The 21,291-nt window shown below is 44.7% G+C and overlaps 1 protein-coding gene across 3 annotated transcripts in view; it reads right to left on the bottom strand.

The window, feature by feature from the left end:
- CROCC (ciliary rootlet coiled-coil, rootletin) overlaps positions 1 to 21,291 on the bottom strand; it is a 463,946-nt gene that overhangs the window by 82,897 nt on the left and 359,758 nt on the right. For all 3 annotated transcript variants that reach the window (XM_086921919.1, XM_086921920.1, XM_086921921.1), the window contains 2 exons: positions 13,349 to 13,573; positions 963 to 1,112 (listed from right to left, as the gene is read on the bottom strand). In XM_086921919.1, coding sequence (XP_086778045.1) covers positions 963 to 1,112; positions 13,349 to 13,573 — 375 coding nt within the window. The remainder of the gene's footprint in view (positions 1 to 962; positions 1,113 to 13,348; positions 13,574 to 21,291) is intronic.

The following is a 21,291-nucleotide window of genomic DNA, read 5'->3' as shown; positions in this document are numbered from 1 at the left end:
ATACAATTTCTAACAAATCACCAGGCCTTAAAGGACTCCCTTCTCTAATGGCTGTGCCACGACTTCCTCACCTTGAAGCCAGTCAGTTTATTTGCTTTAAATCTAGGTTCACTATTTAGGCTTCTAAAATAATTGAATCTGCCCTTAGGGACATACGTATGGGTCCCTACTGCAATCCTATCATGGTGATCCTGGACTCTGAGAAGAACTTAATAATTCAAGTGTAGCGTTTACTAGAGGCAGAATGTCTGATCAATTATGCACAAAGAAATAGATGCTTGCATTATAATAACCCAATTCTCCTTAATACCTTCTTGTGTGTGGTTGTATGAGTTTGTAGGCATGCATACAACTCTATATGAGCCGAGATTAAGGAGAATTGGGTTAACCCTCCTTTGAGTATGTTCTAGATTATTGTTTGGGAAGCTGAGGGTTCACCCCAATAAATAATTCTCACTCCTTCTTATAGTTGATTGACATTATAATAATACTGATGAGTAGCTGTCTGAAGTAAGATTTGTTTGAGATTCACGGTGTCAAAAGGTGCAAATAGCCAAAATGACAGCCGCAAAATCTCCAAAATAAGGAGATTAATGTGCAATTGCATTATTCACAGATTTTATAACACATTGACAATAGGAACTAAGGGTGGACTATATTGGGCTGAATTCCTATACGTAATGTGGATGTTGTGTCCAATTCAACTATTCTAGAGTGTCCATTCAGTAAGTTAGTGGAATGGGGATAGAGGAATATGTCACAGGATGTACATACTCATGTATGATAGAGTATCAGGGTCTTTGCTTTTGTGTCTAGAAGGTACCACCTTGGGGAAAAAATTTACAATGGGAAAGATCCTCACCATCTACATAACAGCCCTCAAGTGCTCCGGCCATAGTGTGCCAAAGTAAGCCACCTATTGTATATCAAATAACACACCAAACCTTTACTAGTTCAATTACCTCTTGCTGCTGCCGCACTTGTCCCTCCAGTTCGGCCTTCTGCAGTTCCAGCTCAGCCTGTTCATTCTTCAGCTCCTGAATTCGGTCCTGCAGTGCGCCATTCTGCTTCTTGGCCTCTGTCATCGCTTGACGGGCCGCATCCAGTCGTTCCTGTAAGAAGCCATGGACAGGTCAGGAAATTTAAGTGGTTCCTGCATACTGCCTGAAGGTGATTCAAGCCAGACGTGCGAGACATCTCTATTCCAGAAAGTTAGCAGTGCAAGAGAGTCGAGCAACAAGTGCACAGTCACTATCATTCAAGCTCAAGAAGATTAGATCGGCAAGGCAGTGGAATGTGTGCAAGCGGGCAGAAGAAAGGTACTACTAGTATTCTTATGTCTTGTTCAGGACTTGGTGGGAGACTGTAGATTGCTAGATGGTTGCACTTATCATTCGTAATAAGAAAAAGTAAGACTGGGAAACAAATACATTCACAAATGCAGAATCCAGCAGACATTCCCCAACCAGTTCCAACAATGGTGCTTTGAGTGAAATAGTAGACTGCCCGACAGTACTCTGTGCTAATACTTTGTGGGTCATGAGACTCGCCTGCAGGATCCTGTGTTCATCCTTTCATGGTACAGAACTCCCTTCCGTACTTTGCTTTTATGCCATAAAGGTAAGGAGACTCTCCTGCACCACTCGTCATGCGTCGATGGTATAGAGACTCCCCTACCACATCCTCCGTTTATGCTTGGCGGAAGTGAGATTCCCCTGTTTCAACAGGCAAGTGTGTAACCCAGGACCGGTATGACTCACCTGCACTACCCAACGTTCATGTTGTGGGAAAAAGGAAACATGCTTATAGCGCCATGAAAAACAAAGTACATGTATAGAGAGAGGATCCTACAGCTAGGGTTTTTATCTTCTATGGTTAATAAGACTAATATGTGGCACCCTGTGATTGTGGAGGGCTGACCTAGTGAAACTCACTTGCAACACTTTGCTTTCATGATGTTAGGTAGTGGGGCTTCCCTTCAGAGTTCTTTGAGTTATCTATAGAATGTTACGCTTGTGTTCCGTGACGCAGCAGAAGGACCAAGTACCTCCTCCAACGCCCATTTTTTAGACAGAGGCCAAGCAAGGAATCTAAACCCACCCATCCCCCAGGAGAGCGCCAAACGAGGAACATGTATTACCAGTGGGGATACCAATACAAGACACTGAGACCCAAACGCAGAACAATATGGAAACAATACCCATATTTAACCTCTCCCGCCACCAGTTGAACTCAACGAACATTGCTCTACTGAGCAGAGGTCTTTCCTTTGTGATTGCTGAGAAACCCAACTCATTCAATGTACAAACTGAGATACTGCAGTTTTTTAGAAAAGTAAGACTTCAAGCCTTCTTCCAAGGCCGTGATAATCCAGGACGGACCGACACCACAGGACTGCGCCCGGTGTCTACCTTTAATCCATCTAGTGAGACAATGCCTCCAAAGGTTATCACCTTTGAGCACCTGGTCCTAAGAGACCTGGCCAAGCTAAAGGCCAATTACAGATTTACGCCTTACAATATCAGTTTAGAAGAAAAAAACAGCTTGAGAATGCTCAAAGAAAATTAGGAAATTGTGATCAAGCCATGTGATAAGGGTGGCGGGATCGCCATCCAAGACCGAAGTACCTATGAGACTGAAATCCTACGCCAATTGAACAACGTGGCACATTATGAACAACTGAACAGTAACCCCATTAAAAACATTGGTTAAGACATCCTCCAGATCACCCAAGATGCTCTGGAAAATGGATTTATAAGCAAAAATGAATTTCAGTTCCTTAATAACAAGGAACCACGCACCCCGGTACTGTATACCCTGCCAATGGTGCATAAAAATGCAGAAGATCCCCCAGGCAGACCAATCCTCTCAGGCTGCGGGTCCATTCTGGAACCACTAGGGAAGTACATTGACTTTTTCATAAAAGATCTTGTCCGTGACACAGTGACCTACATCAAAGACACAACTCACCTTATCAACCTAATTGAATCTCAACCCTTCCAACCTAATACAGAACTCCTTGTCACACTTGACATTGAGTCACTGTACACAAATATCCCACAACAAAAGGGGATTGACGTTATTAAGAAACACCTAAACAACCGACCAGCACCTCATCAGGTACCCACTGATTTCATAATTATCTTGCTTGAAATCGCCCTGACTAAGAACTATTTCTTTTTTAAAGACACCGACTTTAGACAGTGTAAAGGTACAACATTATTCTCAACACCACAAACCCATACTGGCGCAGATACATCGAGGCCTCCCCTATGGCTAATTTCTCAGGATCAGGCACAAAGATGACTTTTTTCAGGAGGCAGAGGTCCTATGTAAGAAACTGACATCAAGAGGATACCCTAGGAAACTAGTGAGACGGGCAATGAAGAGAGCCTGGTATGCCCACCGAGAACACCTACTACAATCACAAGAAAAGAAACACTGACTAGGATTACTTGTGTCACAACATTTAATAAGTTAGTAATAAAATATCAAAACTGATAAAAAAAACATTGGGCAGTACTAGACCCATTGGAGCTTAACATAGGGACTCCCTTGTTCTCATTTAAGAGAGGACGTAACCTGAGAGATCATCTAGTAAGGGCGTCTAGTGCCACCAAAAAGAACAACACGATCGAGGCATGTTTCAGTCTTCCGCCTATCCTTGGGCACTAGAAATGCAATCAATGCATGGCATGCAAGTTCACTAATAATACAAAAGTATTTGAATATGACAACTATAAATATGTGTTAAAATCTTTTACCAATTGCAACTCAAAAAACTTTATTTACTGCATCGAATGCCCCTGCAAATCGCTCTACATTGGCCAGACGACTCAACAGATAAAAACCCGGATTTCCCAACACAGCAGCGGGATCAGGTGCAAGGTAATAACAGCGCCAATTGTGGAACATTTCATGGAACACGGACATTCAGAAAACGATATCAAGTGGCAAGTGATAGACAAACTGCTCACGAGCATCAGAGGCAGTAACCAACAAACCATAACAAATAGAATGGAATGCAGGTGGATCTATAGTTGCAAAACAATTGAGAGAGGACTCAACACTCTTGATGAGTGGAAGACATGTCTGATAATCTGGACTACAATGGACTGTGTACTATACGTGCCTCCACTACACCTTCTGGCTAAATCATGCTGTATAAACGTTACTGTTGTATTGCAGAATCTACTATGCCCCTCCTGAAAATGCATGGTATGCATTCGTTGGTCCATAAACGATTGTACTATGTTTGCCTTCCTTCCAAATGAAAAGAACGTATAACCCTGTTTTTACATACACAAATGGATATTTATTATTATGTTCTGATTTTTTTATATAACAATGGCCTAATAAATTATGCATTTTTATAACAATATACTGCCTTTACCCTATTCGAGGCACCTGCTATAAGCACTGATGCGACTAATGCGCAGCTGATTCTGGGGGGCCCGGCCTCACGAGCCTTCCAGAGCTTCACCCGGCCTCACAAGCCTTCCCGAGTATCACTCCTCTATGCGCATGCTCAACGCACACCATTGTGCGCATGAGCTGCCACCAGTACACTGCCCCCAGCCCATGAGCCGACAACACACTCTCCTGGTTAAAATCCCCGCCAACGCTACCCGACTGCCACCATTAACAGCAGCGGATTGACTCGCGTTACGGCGTAGGACCTTCCACTACAGCGGAGATTCAGTAAGTTCCATGGGTTTAAAACTCAATGTTGCCGGCCTAGACTAAGCCCTCGTAATCACTAACATTAGTCCCCTTCTTAATTAGCCACCAGCTCCTGCCGGAGCTGATCGAGTTTTGCTGGTAATTATACTGTGCCATTTCCCCTCCCTGCACTCCAGTTCGTAGCTGTACTAAAGCGCACCACTTTTACCTGGGGGTTGTGGCGCTAGTAATACTTCGGTTTTAAGGCCAGTTCGTAGCTGTACTAAAGCGCACCACTTTAACCTGGGGGTCATGGCGCTAGTAGTACTTCGTTTTTAAGGCATACAGTGCGGGTCAGACACCAATACTTGCCATATCACCTCTCGACCGGCTGATAAAGTCACTTTAGCAAGGAACACGGTTGAGGAGCGGCTCCCTTTATAATTTATAATATAGGATTTATAATATAGGCTTTAAAATGATTATGCAAGTTGTAACATAGAATGTCATATTCCTTCTTCAGCGCGCTCCTAATCAGTGCACCTTGATTATCTGCAACCCAGGTCGCCATACACCGCTCCATCGCAAATACCACGAGTGTAACACGAGTGTAATTTCCGCCTTAACTGGCCTTGGAACTAAAACTAAAAGTAAACCACTACTGCAACACATACAGTCACCAATTGGCCTATATGACTGCTTTTTAGGTCTCGTAAAGACACCTATTACTGTTAAACCAGAAAATTACCTATCCAGGCGGATTTCTAACAGTTCACGTGAATCACGTGACCTAACAAGCACGAGCATTTCCCCACATGAAAGGCATCAGCCTCCCTCCCCTAATTATTAACTTAACTTTTCACGGCCGCAGGCCGTGACTCGCATTTCTAATCCCCCCTGCATCAGCGTCCCACAGGCTTCCCTCCCCATGACTTTAAAGGCTCCCCCAGCGTGCGCTCGGCCGGCCTCTGGCATTTCTCCTCCCCTAATTATTCACTTCACTTTGGCTTACAAACCGAGCATCTGCCTCGTATCCCGCCCTCCCGCCTGGAGCTCGGAGGGCCCCTCCCTTGTGTGATCTCTTGGTATGACCAGGTAACTCGCTTCGAGACTAAGAGAATTCAAGTCAGTTTAAGCATGCTTTATCTACTTTTTTGGAGACCTACGACATTAATACAGTTGTCACTCCTCCCTAGTGTCGCGTCGCATCTAACAAAACGAAGTTTGCTGGGCAGACTTTATCAGCCTGTTGGTGTTGCTGCATTCACACCCTTGTGTGGTGTCAATCTCTTCCTTCTAAGTTCCTAATCCTGTTTGGGGATTCTCTGTCGGTGGTAAGATTCTTATGCAGATAACGTCCAAGAACGCCGGATGCGTACATTTGCTTGGTTGCTAGTACTTTGTCTTGTGAAATGCTGTTTTTGCGTAGCTTTATAACTTCGATGGTTGCGTTGCCATTTGGTGCTGTTAAAAGGAGTCGCGTGCGAGCTTGTGCACGTTTTCTATGGCGCAAGGTCCGAAGAACTTCTGCATGCAAGCTCCAGCCACGTGACATTGGGTGTATTGTTAGGTGTGTTGTATTCGAGGGTGGTGTGTTGAGCGAGTGAGGTTTTCAGATTATGTCAACTTAACAGGCTCTTTGCTGGATAAGTTAGTGCCCGATACTGGTACCTAAAATACTTGCGTTTAGCATCTTGTGACCCCCGCCCCTCCTATCTTCACCTGCATGTGTGTTACTGCTCCCTATGCCAGTGTTTGTATTATGAGAACGATCGAGTCAGCCTGAAAGTAGACGTGTGCTGCCCTCACTGTTCAGATCTCACCCACCCTCTGCTTTCCAGGGATTGGAGGGGGCGGGTTAGATGCTAAGGCTGCACCTCTTTTCCGACTGCAGATCTCCTGAGAATCTTGCAAAGTACTGACTGCTGACAAAATACAGCGGCTAGCCTTTTATTCAATGTGTAAACAACAAAAAATGCACACAATGGACACGTTTCAAGGATCACGGCTAGAATCGGGGCACTTGCAGGTTACGTATTTTTATGCAAGCAAGAGCTCTGATCAATTTTCCCAATTTGTTTTTAAAAGCTGCTGTTATTTCCTGTTTCGCATAATACCTCAGCTGTCCTTGGGCATTTTGCTGTTCACCTGCATCGCTGCCGCACGCAAGCCTCGCCTGGAGAATGGAATGTAAACAAACCGACCCAATAGTATGTAAAAATGGAACTCTTTAAACATGCAGTATGTGTGTGTGTGTGCACGTGTAGTGAATGTGATCAGCATTGAACTCGTCTTATGTTTCTTATGCGTTGTGGCAACGTATTGAGTGGTTTTTTTAAAACTCTTTATTCATGAGTGTATCAGTTATGTCATGTTACAATTATACACGTTATCCTCGAACAGTCTTTTCTCTTTTCCTTCTTATAACTTTCGGCTATTTAACAAGCGTTTCTTCTCAGTTTTACAGTAACTTCAATAATTAATCATCTTTCACTGCTTATTTTTGTTATTGTTTTTTTTATATGCATGTCTGTGGTGTTAAAAATGTCTGCATAGCATTCCCCATAGCTCCCCGTGACCCCCTCCCTCCCTCTTCTCTCCTCGCTCCTTGTGCTCCCTCCTTCCACTCAGCATTGGACAGGTGCCCCGGTGCCTTCAGAGGAAACCACGACTCTTCAATCTTTTTAGAACAAAGTCCGCTCATCTCATTCTACCTCTCCCTCCCCCCCCCCCCCCCTCACCCCGTGTTGGTCCGTCACCTCTTGCTTTCGGAGACAGTTATATGGCTGCCATAAAGCACAGCAGCAATGCACCATTCTCAGCTCTTCACAGCACACTCTCTAGCTGTGCTGTGACAAAAGGAGAAGGAAGGGCCCTCAGCCCAACCACAGGGGGCAGCCACTTATCATGATAGCGGGGCACTTACTGGGCAATAGTATCTACGTCCCAAGGGGATTTACAGAAATGAGGATTTAATGGGAGATAAGCACATGCAGCCTGCCCATTTCCGGTCCAATTGGACAACAAGGCCCCATATTGGCACAACGCTTTAGCGCACAAAGCTAGAAACTACTGCACAGGCCAACTAGATACGGCAGGGGCCACATTTTTATTCATTCAACCTTTCCGTCCGCTTCCTGCCCTACCTGTTACGAAAACATAGCCTCCCTGCCTGTGAGAGTGTGTGAACATAATGTGATTCTCTTGTAAAGCGCTCTAATGCCCTTGAAGGAAGTCGGCGCCACATAGAGCAGCAATATATATATATATAATTGTATTATTAAAAAGTAAAACCCCAATAACCAGTTTGTAGCTGGAATGCCAGAATTGGAAAACCTCACATCTACAATTGGGACGGAAGCAGATTTCCACTATATGGTTGACTGGTAATGCGTGACAACGTCAGCCTGGCTTTAAGCCAGCAGGAAGTTGAGGTCTATGACTTGCAGTTTTACTTTTAAAATAACCAGTTTGCTAAAATATTTAAAGGTCTGACTGAAAGTGCCATTTACAGCTTTTCGGCTATCACCGGGCCAAGCGTGTTCCTGAATTAAAGGGTGTGCTCCTTTAATTCTAGACACATCTTCAGCGCCTGGATACCCTACTGGGTGATTAGCCGCTATGCAAGTCTTGAATAATTGATTGTAAATAGCTTCTCTTTAATCCCCCCTCCTGAAGCTACATGCTTATTACTTGATGGCTAGAGGAAACATTAACTTTTCACTAAGTATAACCTGTAACCGGTCAGCCGGTCCGTCCCAGAGACTTTCATTTTTTCTTTTTTATTTATATAGCACCTACTACCTCCCTGTCGAGGCAATACATTTGGAAACTAAACACTGTACTTTCGTCTCCATATTTCTACAGCATATGGCCTGGGCAGACCAAACCTCGCAACAGGGGAAGCATGCATGGCTTAGAACTGCATTAAAAATGCTAATACTCCCAAACTAGAACGATAGTTCAGTAGGAGAATGTGCCAGCAGCCAGAGAGCTGCGTGCCACCTTCAGCCACACACTTTACCGCCCTCACTCTACCACCCTCACTCTACCACTCTACCGCCCTCACTCTACCACTCGACCTCCCTCACTCTACCACCCTCACTCTACCACTCTACAGCCCTCACTCTGCCCCTCTACCACCCTCACATCCTCATTCTACCACCCTCACTCTACCACTCTACTGCCCTCACTCTACCACTCTACCGCCCTCACTCCACCACTCTACCGCCCTCCCTCCACCACTCTACCGCCCTCACTCCACCACTCTACCGCCCTCACTCCACCATTCTACCGCCCTCACTCCACCACTCTACCGCCCTCACTCTACCACTCTACCGCCCTCGCTCTACCACTCTCCTGCCCTCACACTACCGTCCTCACTCTACCGCCCTCACTCTACCACTCTACCGTCCTCACTCTACCACACTACCGTCCTCACTCTACCGCCCTCAATCTACTGCCCTCACTCTACCACTCTACCGCCCTCACTCTACCACTCTACCGCCCTCACTCTACCACTCTACCGCCCTCACTCTACCACTCTCCTGCCCTCACACTACCGCCCTCACTCTACCGCCCTCACTCTACCACTCTACCGCCCTCACTGTACTGCCCTCACTCTACTGCCCTCACTCTACTGCCCTCACTCTACCACTCTACTGCCCTCACTATTCCACTCTACCACTCTACCGCCCTCACTGTACTGCCCTCACTCTACTGCCCTCACTCTACCACTCTACCGCCCTCACTATTCCACTCTACCACTCTACCGCCCTCACTCTACCGCCCTCACTCTACCACTTTACCGCCCTCACTCTACCACTTTACGGCCCTCACTCTACCACTGTACTGCCCTCACTCTACCGCCCTGACTCTACCTCCCTCACTCTACCACTCTACCGCCCTCACTCTACCACTCTACCGCCCTCACTCCACCACTCTACCGCCCTCACTCCACCACTCTACCGCCCTCACTCCACCACTCTACCGCCCTCACTCCACCACTCTACCGCCCTCACTCTACCACTCTACCGCCCTCACTCTAACAGGCTCACTCTACCGATCTACCGCCCTCACTCTACCGCTCTACCACCCTCACTCTACCTCTCTACCGCCCTCACTCTACCGCCCTCGCTCTACCACTCTACCGCCGTCACTCCACCACCCTCACTCTACCGCCCTCACTCTACCGCCCTCACTCTACCACTCTACTGCCCTCACTCTACCACTCGACCTCCCTCACTCTACCGTGCTCACTCTCCGCTCTACCGCCCTCACTCTACCGCCATCACTCTACCACCCTCACTCTACTGCCTTCACTCTACCGCCTTCACTCTACCACTCTCACTCTACCACTCTCACTCTACCACTCCTTCGCCCTCACTCTACAACCCTCACTCTACCATTCTACCACCCTCTCTCTAGCACTCTACTGCCCTCACTCTACCGCCCTCACTCTACCGCCCTCACGCTACCACACTCACTCTACCGCCCTCACTCTACCGCCCTCACTCTACCGCCCTCACTCTACCGCCCTCACTCTACCGCCCTCACTCTACCACTCTCCTGCCCTCACACTACCGCCCTCACTCTACCGCCCTCACTCTACCGCCCTCACTCACTCTATCGCCATCACTCACTCTATCGCCCTCACTCACTCTATCGCCCTCACTCACTCTATCGCCCTCACTCACTCTATTGCCCTCACTCGATCCATCGCCCTCCCTCTATCTATTGCCCTCTCTCTATCTATCGCCCTACCTCTATCTATCTATCGCCCTCCCTCTATCTGTCGCCCTCCCTCTATCTGTCGCACTCCCTCTATCTATCAATCGCCCTCCCTCTATCTATCGCCCTCCCTCTATCTATCTATCGCACTCACTCTATCGATCGCTCTCCCTCTATCGCCCCCCTCTATCTATCGCCCTCCCTCTATCTATCTATCGCACTCACTCTATCACATCACCACAGCATCACTCAGCACCACCACAGCATCACTCAGGGGCACAACAACATCACTATGAGCTACCACAGCATCACTGAACGCCACAGCATCACTCGTCGCCACCACAACATCACTCATCGCCACCACAGCATCATTCTGTGCAACCATTCAACATCAACTGGTTCAAATATGTTCTCTCAATGTTTCAAGCTTTATTACAAATGTCACAAAAATATGTTAATATTTAACTTCTGTTCTTGGATTTTCGTCAGAATAAAATACACTGAACATAATCTTCACAAAAGTTATTTACAAAAGTTTAAGCTATTGCCATTATAAATTACAAGAACTTTTATTTAAGTATTAATTATTAAGAAAAATGAAAAGCCATTGTTATTTGTAATATCAATACATCTAAGTCACGTAAATACGACACATATTGCATTACAAATGCTATAGGTGTCACATTTGCGAAAGTTAAAACTATTGGAATTGTAAATGACAAAGCTATTAATTTAGCTATTTTCAAAACCAACACATAAATACAAGATTTGTCATTAACAATACCAATAGCTCAAACTTTCCTAATGCGAGACCTATTGCATTGCAAATGCTTGTTTGATATACTGTACAAGCACTAACTTAAAGATATCGGGTCCTTTGCACTTTCCCTGCAGGACAATTCTTGAAGCAACAGCAGTAACTTTTGAACTGCTCCCCGGACCACTCCCTGTACTACATAAGCAGGTGGCACTAGAATCCTCCGCACTAGAATCCTCCTAATGTAAGGAATTCCATTTATACCGAAAAAAACTGTCTAGTTAGTATAACTCAAGTGATCAATACTAACTGCATTTCTCCCACATAATAGGTCTAATCCTAAACTACAAGAAAGAAGCTTTTACACAGGCTGAGTGTCTTCTACACTCCCCCTAAATGGTTCTAATCAATAATAAGTAGTAAGTCTTTCTAATTATATAAAGTGCGCCACTTGGATCTAAGTAAATGCTTTTCAGTAGATATCCTGCGCGCCCCAACACGGTCAACCAGAGTATATATAATTATATATGAAGAGTTATATGTGTATAATGTGCATGCAAAGTAATACCTATCATGCCACTGGTAGCACTAATCCACCCTGTTAGAATGATATGACTAGGGCCATATGCTAATACAATCCCACTTACTCCAGTTTCAGGATGCTCCCCTATCCTGATGATGATCTTGAGTAACAAAGATCGAAACGTCGTCGACTGTCCAAAGGAAAAATCTCCCCCATTGTACATATTTCTGTGAATCACCCTTTGTTGTATTTGTTATATCTTGTCTACTTCACTATATTCACTCAAGTCACGATATGCACCCCACCACCAATGTGAGCAACTGTATGTATCTATACATTTGAAATTATTAAAATGTCATATGTTGCCCTACATATGTTGCTCCCTTTCTGATTTAATATCAACTCTAAGTAATTTTCTTATCTTTTAGGACCCTTTAGGCCACCACTGAACCATTGCTTTTTCTAAATACATGTTCCGTGGGTGGCGACACTCGCTTGAAGAACCCGGGGTGCATGCTCTGTACTCTTGTCTTGAACTACTAGCTATAGCCTACAGTATCCAATATTTACACTCTTGAGGTAGGGATATTCAGATCATGTGGGTGGAATACGACTACTCACCTGCCGCATGGTATGCTCTTGCTGAGAAGCAGTAGATCTGACCAGTGGAACAAAGGGTGGGGATATTCATCTGTAGAAAATGTGTTCAGTCTTTTGGGTTATTAGGCTGGCGTGTCACGCCTAGCATTCATGATGCAGCGATGGGTGTATTCAGAAGCAGCATTCAGTGGTCATGCTCTGTGAGTGGATGCCAATGCTGACCTGCAGCATCTTGTGTGCATAGTCTGTTCCGGCATAAACTGTAGCACCCAGTGTTTATTCCCTGAGGATAGGATTTTCATCTGCAGAACACTGTGGTCATACTCTGGGGGTAGGGGTGGTCTCCTGATGCACCCTGAGATAATATTCAGGTGTAATAATATTGACCTGCAGCAAAGAGTGCTCAACCCCTTAGAGTACTGATATTGAGTTAAATAATCTGAGATGGAGAACCACTGCCGCACTTATCCTGTGGTACAGTAAGACTGATATGTAGCACGCAGTGTTCATGCTGAAGGGATGGGGATACTTACCTGGTGTTCATGCTCTTGGGGTGGGGATATTCAATTGTAGACCCTGTGTGCATTCTCTGGAATGAGCATATTAATCTCCTGAGCTTTATGTTCATGCTCTAGTGGAGGGCATATTTGTCTGCAGAACCCTTAGTGTATGCTCTGGAGAGGGGCTATTCACCTGCAGAACCCCAAGTTTATCCTCTGCAGAGAGGATATTCGCCTGCAGAACCCTGAGTGCATGTTCTGATGAGCAGATATTGGAGTGTAAGCTCTCGAGAGGGGTTACTCACCAGCAGAAACCTGAGTTTATGCTCTGGGCAGGGGATATTCGCCTGCAGTAGCCTGTGTTAACACTTTGGTGGTGGGGATATTTACCTACAGAATCCTGTCTGCACACTCGGACATGGGGTAAGTGTATATCTAGGTTTTCAAGCTCTGGGGGTAATAAGATGGGGTTGTAGCACCTAACAGCCCAGCCATGCCTGCAGCACCCCATGTTCATGCAATAGGGGTAAAAGGACTGGTCTGTACCCTACTCTCGCTTGAGGAATGGATACTCACCTGCAGTACCCTGCGTTCATGCTCGCTGGCTGTCAGCATCTTCTGCAGTTGCAGACTCTTCTCTTGACTCGTGGTTGTGCTGACCTGACCCTCGGACACCAAGGCAGTCAGGCTTTGTACTTTCTCTTTCATGGTCCCTTCGCTTTCCTCCGCCTTTGCCAGTGCCGCAGTGAGTCGGTCCACAGAAACCTGTCGTGCAGCAGCTTTCATCTCTCCCTCGGTTACCTGCGAGGAAATAACCAAATATTCACTGCCAACACCAAAGTTGCATCTAATTTTCAAATGATTTTAAGCTATTTTAACATAAATCTTCATTTGGAAGCAATGAAAGAATGTTATGAAATGCAGGTCTACTGTGACTGGTATTGTCTACAGCGTGAAAGGTACAGCTATAGAAAGTATGCTTTTCATTTATGACAAACAGACCTATTAAGTGTAATCTCCATTTCATTCAGAGCAACTCTATAACGTTTATCCACAGGCCTCCGGCAACTCTCACTATCTTTCAATGTACCTCAATTTAGTCAGACTCACTTCATAACGTCTTTCTTTCTCTTTCAGCTGCCTCACTCTTCCTGGCCGCAAGATACTCTATGCCGGGACTCTGGCAAGGGGAATGAATTGGATGGCACTTGCCATCATGGATACATGAATGTCCAAGTTCAATAATTACAGTAGCTAGATAGGATTGCGGTCTTGCAGGACAGCTCACCGGGGTCTCATGAGATGTTTTACATGAAAGTCACTGAGGCTATGCTTACTTAGTTCTACTATTTTTGTGGCTATTTTCATTTACCTCTGCTATTCAACCACTGTTTTTAAATCTTATTTTGAAAACTAATTATATTTTTCATCAAAAAAGTGTTGTGCGTAGGCATCCAACTCGCCACCTTGTTTAGCATGGAGTAATACTTTCACCCCAACTTTGTGATTTCTAAACGGTTCACCACATTATTTTCAGCGTGCAAAATCACTCCTGCCCCTAGGGTTTACGCTAGTTCTATGCTATGGACCCGAGCGTGTATACTTAATAATTCTACGGTGTTATTAGTGATGTCATACTGACATATTTAATGATGTAATTTAACATATCATGAGAGATAAATGTGAGGTCATAAGCAGAGCATGGAGGGGTGCAATTTATAGTTAGCTCAGTAAGATATTACTGTCCTCATGTAACGCAACTGGTGCTCATGTAATGTGCTCTGATACCTGATTTCAGGTCAAGTTTGCGCTATATAAAACTTCAAGAAAAAAATAAAAGAATTGTATATATCAGTGGTTTTTGTTTTTGAAAGTTCTTTTTTATATTATGTCAACACCGAACTATAACCTCACTTTAATCTTTGTTTTTTCAGTCAGCTACTAGTGGTTTTTTAACCTTACCTTAGATCTTATTACCATACGTAAATATAACATCACTTTAACCTTTGTTTTTTTTCAGTACATTTCTGGGTTTTTTACGTAAGGGAAATACCCAATTATGAGGCATTATAACCTTTGTTTTTTCTGGTTGTTTGATCATATTCAGCCAACTCCCCCAATGCACACAGCCTTCCGTCTCTGATCAGACCCTGTGCCTAACCGTGCTGGGCACAGCCTTCACACATGCACAGCAAGTGGTTTCCCACAGGGTCTGGCCTGTGACCAGAATGTATGCCCAACCCCATATTTGCGACAAGAACTCACTGCTAGCAGTGAATTTTCTGCAGTTCCTGGCTTCTGGCCAGGAACTGCACACAACCCCACTGCGAATGACCTTTAAAAATTCACAGCAGGGGGCTGTCCGCAGAGACTGGTCTTGCAGTACCGAAAGGGCTGACAGGAGAAGAAGCTCCCTTGACTAATCAGAGGGTCCTATTTATTTCTAATTTTGGGTAGCCCAGAACTCCAGAAGGAGCAACCATCCAGATGTACCTCATTTTCAACCCCTTCAAGCCCAACCTGAGCACTTCTTCAAATTCGAATTTCGCGAAAACTGGCAGCCCCATTTACACAAAATGACAAAAGCCACACTGTAGAAGGATGGCTTTTTGCAGGTTCACTCACAGTTTTTGCACCCACTTTTTGATGACTTTAAGTATTTTGGTTCCAGAGTAAAGACTCTGCACACTGGGGACTGAGGTCCAGTGCTCAGTGTATGTGCTCCGATGTCTAAAAGTGTGTACAAGTGAGTACACAAAGGCTTATCCCAGATTGGCAAGTATATTTACATGCAAGTCTCTAGTACTAAGAGTACGTTGGGCCTGTGAGTTAAGGTGCCTTTAGTAGACTGCAGCACTATTTGTGTCAACACTAAAATGGCAAGTAAAGATTTGGGGCTAGACCTATAGTAAAAAGATATCCCAATTGGAAACACCTATTGGAAAGTGTAACTTACCTGTAAGTTCCTAGTATATTGTACTCAGGGTACCCAGGTCCTGTAGGTGAAAGTGTCACTAGTGGAAGCAGGAGCAGTTAAATGTGCCCCACTGCTGTGGCAAATGAAAACATGACAGTGGAGGCACAGTCAAAATCGACCTGTCAAATTGACCCTTTTGATAGGCCCAATCCTCCCTATTTATTACCTAAAAGTCATCCCTAAAGCATACCCTAAGTGCCCAGAGGGCAGGGTGCATGGGTCTAAATAGCGGTCCATGTAAAACCATTTTTTTTTTTTTTTAACATGTCCTGGCAGTGGAGAATCTCCAAAGGTGATTTTCACTATTGGAAAGCTGGTTGTCCCATTGGATAACATTGGGCGACTTTGAATAATTCTAATAAAGTGTAACTTCCCAAAGGACCTAGCCAGAAGCATGTTTCAGAAAGTCAAATTAATAATGACATTAAATACAAATTATTGCATAAGTCAGATTTAACATAACTGTTTTAGAAAAGTAGCTTTACAAGCTTTACTTTTCAGCGGTGTCTAAAATGCCACTGGTAGACTTTTCTGAATATTTGTAGATGGCAAAATAGTGCATTCTGTGATAGTCTGAAGGCACACTTCCCAGGAAGTAGTCACAAGGACGGTGGGATTCCCCAGAGGAGCAGAAGTCCTATTGGTTGAATTCTCACCTCACACAAGCTTGTGGACAGGATAACATTTGAAGCCCTGCCAAGAAAACTCATACCACTGAATGACTTATGGAAAACAGAAGAAGGAATGTTCCTGCAGGACTCCTGGACTGCACAAATAGAGGCTGCACCAAGAAGGACAGCAACAGCTGCACCAAGGATTTCACCAAGGAATGCTGTGCCTGGTGTTTGACCTGTGAGGAGCAACCCCAGGGGATGGACCTATATCCGCTTGTACCTAGGACAGAAGAATGGTCTCCAAGGACAAGTTGGATAGTCTCCTGTGCAGCTACAGGGCGACAAAAAGGTACAATACTTCACCTGCAGTACAAAGACAAAGGAAATCCCAGTTGACCAGTTCTATCTGGTTCTGCCAAGGACCCTACTGGTACATCCCGGGAGAGTGAGTACTGACTACTGTTGTCCCTTAGGTCTTAAAGCCCTTAGAAGGAAGCCAGAGTGAATTCCTTCTGCCTAACCTCGAAAGTTGGGAACTTTTTCAAGGATTTTTTGCTCGGAGAACAGAGCAAAGATTGGGACCAACATGAAAGCTATTCTGCCAAATGTGCATTGCCGTTCGGATTAAACTTGCCAGTTTTTCCCACTGGAGGCTGCACAAATTCCAGAAAAATGTAGAAGTCCCCTCGTGGGGGATTTCAGCCGGACCAATGCTGAGGAGCATGCCGTCGACATCGAGCCCTCCATCAATTACGGCAGATAGGCCTCACTGTCGACGGGGAAAATCCTCAAAGAAAAAGACTAGGTCTGAAAGTAAAGATTTCAACGGGACATACCTGGTCCCTGTATTCGACCCGTGCTCCATTGCGGTTGGCCTTAAATTTTGACTTTGACCAAGTCTAGCACAACAAGATGCCCGCTATTGGCGCTATGTGTTTTTTGATGCTAGAGTCAAGTTTAAAAGCTACATTTTTCGAAGAATCGAATCTCCCTTTCCCAACAATAGATTTTTATCATTTTGGTGCCATTTTTAAGATTAATTTTCAAACTATTTTTATAAATTGGAGAGGGGTTTTTATTGTGTTGGGTTTCTTACTCTTTAACTGTTTTGGTGGGGTTAAATGCTTTACAGATGTTTTCTCCTAAGTTTAGCCCGACTGCTCTGTGACAAACTACCAAGGGTCGCGCTAAGGTTCAATTTATTGAGACCTAACTGGACCGTACATGCTTTTTGCGTAAAATTCAAGCTTTTTGACAAATTTAGTGTAATTCCACTCAGATGTTTTTTCTGTATCAGTGAACAAAGTTTCCAATTACATAGGAACACAATGTTTTGAGACCACCCATCCTTTTTCTTAGCCCCCGTTTGATGGATCGGCGTGAAACTTTACAGGAAGGAGCGGAGGTTGCTGAAAATGTGGGGATGGGGGGGTGAGTTTGGTGCAAAATTGTAAAACAGCACTAACGGTATAAAAGAAACTAAGAAAAGACTTTCATATTGCAAGTTAGATATCATTATAACTACACTGGCTCTATCTCTGCCTGTGTCAAACATTAGATATGTTACTTACACTGTAACCATCTCACTGTAGTGTGTAGTGCTGTAGATTCACTTATACCCACACTCCTCCCCGTATGCCAGCCGTGATCACAGATGATTCTATATTACTATTTAGACTCTTTACTATGTGCAACACATTATGTCTTGAACGCTGCACTCCACTTACACTACTCACCAGCTGTGCTGAAAACAATCAGAGCTGGAGCATTCTGGAACAAGGCTGGAGTTACAAGCGGTCTTGTGAATCAGACTTCTTTGAAGAAAAACGAGTTGTATACATGTAGGACCATCACTCCAGATGACAGGAGTATGCAGAGCATATGAATCTACAGCACTACACAATACGATGAGATGGGTACAGGGTAAGTAAAATTTGTATTTCTGTACGTAGCATGTGTGGCTGTAGACATACATACTCTGCGCAGACTATAAAGCAGTCCCTCTCAATAGCGGTGGTCAGCAAGCTGATGATGGAGATGTTTGAGAGTGTTCTTATGACATCATGGCAAACTAAAGCCTGTTGACATGACAGAACGTTACACAATAATGCTTGATGAAGGTGTGAGGCACTGACCAAGTAGTAGCCTTGCAGATATCCGCTAAGAGGATATTACATAAAAAGCACAGGTTGCATCCTTTTTTTGAAGAGCAGGCATTATGGGGCACAGGGAGTGTACTACTAGCCTCAGCATAGCAAACCTAGAAGCACTTAAATTACCTTCTGGCAATGCTATCCCCTGTAGGGGTCAGCAAAGGCTACTAAAAGCTGAGTAGATTTTCTAAAGGGCTTAGTTCCATCAATATAGTACATAAGCGCTCTCCTGACTTCCAGAGTATGAATTGCTCTATCTACTACAGACTCTGGTTGTAAAAATAAGAAGGGCATGGTTTGGTTCATGTGGAAAGGCAAAACAACCTTGGGACGAAAGTTGGGTTCATGATGAAGAACTACCCTGTCTGTGAACTTGACTATATGGTTCTTGGACTGTAAGAGTTTAAAGCTGTGTAATGCTCTAAGAGTGGTGATTGTAATTAAGTGAGCCACCTTCAAGTCAAGAAATGTAATTGATATCAGTTTAGGGGTACAAAATATGGCCCATAAGGTGTGTGAGGACCACACTCTGGTTCTAGACTAGTGCTGGGGGCGTCATTGGAGGTATTCGCCTCTGTAGACCTTCACTGAAGGCTTTAATGACTGTTTTTTAAGTAGTGAAGAGCATTGTCTGTTAGTAAGATTTAACGAAGTTAAGTGAAAACATATAGATGTTTAAGCAAGGCCTACGTTGTAAAGGTGAAGAAGGTAAGACACCGTCTACTGCACAGAAATATGTAAAGGATCAAACTGTTTGGAGCTGCAGTCATGCACAAACTTCTTCCACTTAGCAGCACAACAGGTACGAGCAGTGGTCTTTCACACCTCCCTCAAGATAACCATGCACTCCTCAGGTAGACATAGTTAGCCAAAAATTAGGCAGTCAGGTGCCAGATTGTTAGGTTCAACTGTTTGGGATCTGAGTGAGAAGGTCTGTTGTGTGGGAGCTTCGGGTAAGGATTGACTAAGCATACCAGTCGGACAGGTGGGTGCCATGGACATCTCCCACATTTTCCTCACCACAAGCGGGATTAAGAAAAGAGTAAGAAAAACCCAGGCAAAAATTAATATCCTGTTCTTCCATAGTACGTGGCCCATGGACTATGGATGTGGGTATCTGGAGGCAATGGTTTTGGCATTTTAAATTTTTAGTAGCAGCTAATTGGTCTATATTTGAATATCTCCACTGTTGGAAGTACTTGTGGACTTGATACGTCCTGCTAAGCAGGTCTGCAAAGTTGTTCTCCATAACCAGTAAATAATATGCCAGCTGGTGAATAGTGTTGCGGGTTGCCTAATGCCAAATCTCTTGAACAAGCGTAGAAAGCTGGGGTGAGTGAGTATCACCCTGCTTCGGGATACAGAACATGGCTGAATGTTGTCTTTATTAACACTGTTCCCCGCAGAGGTTGGTGGAACACTATCAGTGGTAGTCTGATGGCTTGGAAGTTCACGTAGTAGATGTGGAGCCCACAGTGGGGAGGAATCCAGGTGCCCTGGGCAGTCGTATTAAAAAGGTGAGACCCGCTCCCAAAAAACAGGGATGTTGGGACAGAAATGTCTTCTGCATGAAAATTGACGTGTACCCCAGCCTAGAGTGCCCAACTGTACTGTTGTCTGGAGCCCTAATGCTGATTTTAGTTGTAACAGGCAAACACTGATCATACTAAATACGTGTGCACCATGACATAGGCTTCTCTCACTGTTTGTGGTCTTGTTGGATGGAGAGGGGTGTCCTAAGCATTACCTCCATAGTACCATCACCAGGAGTTGAGCAGTTCTACTCGTGGTAGCAGCATATTGTTTAGTGATTAGTAGGACTCAAAAGGTTCTTTTAACCTGTGTCACTGGAGTGAAGCCTACAGGCTCACTCAATTTTTGAAGTTCCGGTGCTGTGTGCTTAACTCACCTTTGGACTACGTCAGTTAGATGTGAAACACTGTGCAGAGCAGCAGTGGTGACTCTGCACTGGTTGTATGTGTTTGAGAAGGGAGAGTACAGGATTAGAGCAGTACTGTGCAGTACGTGCATGGTGAGTGCATGTACTATGTAACTGCGAGGAGTACACTAGATGAGAGATGTAGTGCTGTCAGTGCATTCATGGTGTGCATGTACTGAGCTTTTGTGAATCTACGAGGGGTACAGTACATGAAAAGTGCAGAGTTGTGCAGTGCTCATGGTGAATGTGTATGCTGGATGAATATGTACTTGCAAGTGGCAACACAGAGGTACATTACTGAACAATGCAAGTTGAGTGAATGTGTTTGCTGAATGTATGTGTCTGTGGTGGCAAAATACACGGAGGTAACAGTACTGGATAGTGTGTGTGCTTTGTACATACACAGTGTGACTGTAATGGGACATTACTTGGAGGGCCCTGGGTTCCTTTTAAGGTAGCCCAGGGCTGCCTGATGATGACATGAGGAGTAGAGGACTCCCCAGACAGATTTCCGTATTGCTGCATTCCTGTGAGCTGGGTGGGACACACTGGAGAAGAGAGAGAGACAGACTACCCCAGTAAACGTCAAAGGGTGCTCTTTGATACAGTGATAGATCACAAGGAAAGGGCCTGTACAAATCTCAGGAATGAGATGGGGTGATCAGGGAACCATAAAGAGTAGGGCTGGGAGTCTGGGATTAACCTTTTGATGCACATATCACTGTGGCTGACATCCAGGTGTGAATTCTAGTCACTTCCATGGCCTTTATTGTGGGACTATTAGTTTTGGAGTTTCACCTTCTGTGACAGATGGCCTTTCAAGAGGTTGAGGGAAA

The sequence above is a fragment of the Lissotriton vulgaris genome, chromosome 5 (assembly GCF_964263255.1).
Source record: "Lissotriton vulgaris chromosome 5, aLisVul1.2, whole genome shotgun sequence".
Lineage (NCBI taxonomy): Eukaryota > Metazoa > Chordata > Amphibia > Caudata > Salamandridae > Lissotriton > Lissotriton vulgaris.
This window is presented reverse-complemented; position numbering and strand designations above follow the sequence as displayed.